Raw genomic sequence first — 3,573 nt, 5'->3', positions numbered from 1 at the left:
GTGAACGCAGAGGAACTTGAAGCTGCTGACCCGCTCCACCTCAGCATTGTTTATGTAGATGGTGGAGTGCTGACCTCCACTCTGTTTCCTGAAGTTCACTATCATCTCCTTTGTTTTGCTGACATTAGGAGAGAGGTTATTTTTAATTCAGTTTATTTCTATAGCACCAATTCACAACAAAGTTATCTCAGGGCACTTTACAGAAATATTCACATCCACAGAAAAGTCAGTTAGTTGAGGATGATGTTGGAGCTATGTTTGGGTGTATACTCATGTAAATAAAGAGTACAAGAGTGGACTGAGGACACAGCCTTGAGGTGTACCGGTGCTGAGGACTAGTGTGGAGGAGAGGTGACTGCCGATTTTCACTGCCTGTGGTCTGTTGGTGAGGAAGTCCAGTATCCAGCAGCACATGGACTTCTCCAGGCCCAGTGTGGTGAGCTTGGAAACCAGCTTGGTGGGGATTATGGTGCTGAATGCTGAGAGCTGTAGTCAATGAAGAGCATTCTCACATAGGTGTTTACCTTCTCCAGATGGTTGAGAGAGCTGCTTAAAGCTACTTGTGCTTTTTGTCTGTTTTATATGTAGATATATGTGGTAACTTCTGGTTGTGTAAGTTTAGTCTTTGTTAAAACTAAACTGATTTTGTACAAAGTGTTTAATAGATTGTGTATGTCAAATTGACACTCTTACATACTGAATTTCACTGTGAGTTCTTACCCTGTGTCGCTCTGTGGCATGAAAACATCTACTGCAGTAACTTTTTTAAGTTATTAGTAGCTTTTTTGTTACTTTTTTGCCTTAATTTTGGTCAGTAAGACAGAAATGCCTCACTAAATGCTTCAGGTAACACCGTGAGCTTCACTACCTCCACCATTACAGATATCTTGTTTGTTAGTTTGTCCGAAGTTAACTCATCCTGTGTTACATTTCCTCGTAGGCGAAGCGATCTTACCATTCGTGTAAAATATTTGATAATGTTCTTATAGAAACAATTCCTGAATGTTGTTCATACTGTGTTAATGCTACATGTTTGTCTCTTGACCCTTCAACTGGGTAACATTACAATAGACCTAGCCCATTACTGGAGTTTTAATTAGGTATTTTAAGCTACTAATAAACATGATGGATGATGATCATATTGCTTTATGCTAGGCCATTGGCAAGAAGGAGTGATTATTGTTATTGTTTCATATTAACTAGTGATTTTTCTTCCTAAAAGTTAACTTGGGCTACACTACGGTATGTTTCTTAGACTGTGGCTAGGATGCTTGAGAGAAGTGGAGCGTGCTGTATTCACACAAGGACAGCTGTTGGTCAGGCTACTTCTTGCTGTGATATTAACTATATAATAGTTAATGAATCAAGTGTTATTTATGTAGGCAAAGCTAAATGTTAAACAGCCTTTTAAAATTCACCAGAACGCAGGAAATGGCATCTACTTTATTCAAAATTTTCTGGGGGAGAACCCACAGACCCCCCCCCCCCCACCACCACCAGTGTGTACATTAACAAAGCTTCCGACACCACTGTTCACCACATTGTTCAAGCCAAGAGCCATTGTCAGCACTGGGGGGGGGGGGGGGGCTCATCCATCAGTCAGCTGTCATGTCCAATTTTACTTTGAAAAACCATGATAGAGTGAGTTCACGAAAAACTGACCACGAAGTAGCGAGGGATTTACTAGGGATTACTTGTTTACCTTTTAAATGATACACGGACTTGCCATAGCCTTGCTCCTTCTGGTTCCTGCAGGTCCGGGTTTCCTCTGTAGTTAAAACCAAACTGAGCGCAGCAGAAAGTGTGCGCTGCAACAGACTAGTTTCGTTTGGGTTCTGTAAATGTAACTTAAAAAAAGAGCAGGGGGAAAAATTAATGTTATTTCTCGTCCACGGGGCGTGGCTAACACACTCACACACACTCACACTCACACACACACACAGAAACTTTCCGTGTGGACGCGGCTGTGCGCTCGTCGCTGCGCAGATCTTCAGGGAACTCGCAGTCTCCGCCTTCGCGCTCTCTCTGTCTCAACGGAAATGAAGAGGAGGCTACACAAGAAGTACATCATTTTGATTTTGGCGTATTCAGGTTTACTCCTGCTCATCCCGTACGTGTTAGATTACCGGGATAAATCGGCTGCGCGCCTCAGGCCGCAGCAGCAGCAGCAGCCCAGATGTGCGGACCTGGAGAACTCCGTGGCCCTGCTGTGGGACCACGGAGCCAACGGCAGCACCGCCACGGAATACCCGGCCAACAGGAGCCGGTCCCGGACACACATCTACCTGCATGCCACGTGGAGGACCGGCTCTTCGTTTGTGGGGGAGCTGTTCAACCAGCACCCGGATGTGTTCTACCTCTACGAGCCCATGTGGCACATCTGGCAGGCGCTGTACCCCGGGGACGCGGGCAGCCTGCAGGGCGCGGTGCGGGACATGCTGAGCGCGCTGTACCGCTGCGACTTCTCCGTGCTCCAGCTGTACGCCGGCTCACACAACATCAGCACCGCCTTCATCTTCGGCTGGAAGATGAACAAGGTGATCTGCTCCGAGCCTCTGTGCCACGCGCACAGGCGGCACGAGATCGGGCTGGTCCGAGAGGAGCAGTGCGGCAAGTGCCAGAGGAGGGAGCTGCGGGAGCTGGAGAGGGAGTGCAAGAAGTACTCGGTGATGGTGATCAAAGGAGTGCGCGTGCTGGACCTCAGCACCCTGGTCCCTCTGATGAGAGACCCCGCTCTCAACCTCCAAATTATCCAGCTCTTCAGAGACCCCAGGGCCGTGCACAACTCGCGCCTCAAGTCCAAGCAGGCCCTGGTGAAGGAGAGCATCCAGGTGCTGCGGAGCAAGAAGCAGAACGATAAGTCCAAGCGGCTGCTGGTTCCGAGCAACAGGCCGAACCGGGCCGAGAGCTACGTGTCCAGCGCCATGGAGCTCATCTGCGACAACTGGCTCAGCGACATCATGCTGCTGGTGAACGCGCCTCCGTGGCTCAGGAGGAACTACCTGCGTGTGCGCTACGAGGACCTGGTCCTGCGCCCCCTGGAGCAGCTGCAGAGGCTCCAGCGCTTCTCCAACCTCTCCTCCATCCCCGCCCTGGACACGTTTGCGCTGAACATGACGCGCGGTCGCGGCTACTCCTCGGACAAGCCCTTCCTCATATCATCCAGGGACGCGAAGGAGGCCATCTATGCGTGGAGGGAGCGGCTGAACGTGGAGCAGATAAATCAGGTGGAGGCCTTCTGCAGCGAGGTCATGAGGCAGCTGGGCTACGAGAAGAGCCACATGGACAAAGACACATGAGGGGCACCACCTGCGAGAAGGTATGCTAACACCAGGCAGCTGAATCTGAGCTTGTGTCTGCAGGAAGTGTGACGTGCGTGGGGTGTGCGTGAGGTGTGCGTGAGGTGTGTGTGAGGTGTGTGAGGTGTGCATGAGGTGTGTGTGAGGTGTGTGTGAGGTGTGTGTGAGGTGTGTGTGAGGTGTGTGTGAGGTGTGCGTGGGGTGTGTGTGAGGTGTGTGAGGTGTGTGTGAGGTGTGTGAGGTGTGTGTGAGGTGTGTGAGGTGTGTGTGAGGT

The 3,573-nt window shown here is 50.2% G+C and overlaps 1 protein-coding gene across 2 annotated transcripts in view; it reads left to right on the top strand.

The window, feature by feature from the left end:
* The first annotated feature begins 2,039 nt into the window (after window positions 1-2,039).
* Window positions 2,040-3,573, top strand: part of chst7 (carbohydrate (N-acetylglucosamine 6-O) sulfotransferase 7) — a 44,286-nt gene continuing 42,752 nt past the window's right edge. For both annotated transcript variants that reach the window (XM_037675031.1, XM_037675032.1), the window contains exon 1: window positions 2,040-3,319. In XM_037675031.1, coding sequence (XP_037530959.1) covers window positions 2,040-3,299 — 1,260 coding nt within the window. In that variant the 3' untranslated portion in view covers window positions 3,300-3,319. The remainder of the gene's footprint in view (window positions 3,320-3,573) is intronic.

The sequence above is a fragment of the Nematolebias whitei genome, chromosome 3 (assembly GCF_014905685.2).
Source record: "Nematolebias whitei isolate Nwh7 chromosome 3, NemWhi1, whole genome shotgun sequence".
Classification (NCBI taxonomy): domain Eukaryota; kingdom Metazoa; phylum Chordata; class Actinopteri; order Cyprinodontiformes; family Rivulidae; genus Nematolebias; species Nematolebias whitei.
The sequence above is the reverse complement of the archived record's forward strand: the minus strand, read 5'-3'. Positions and strand labels throughout refer to the sequence as shown.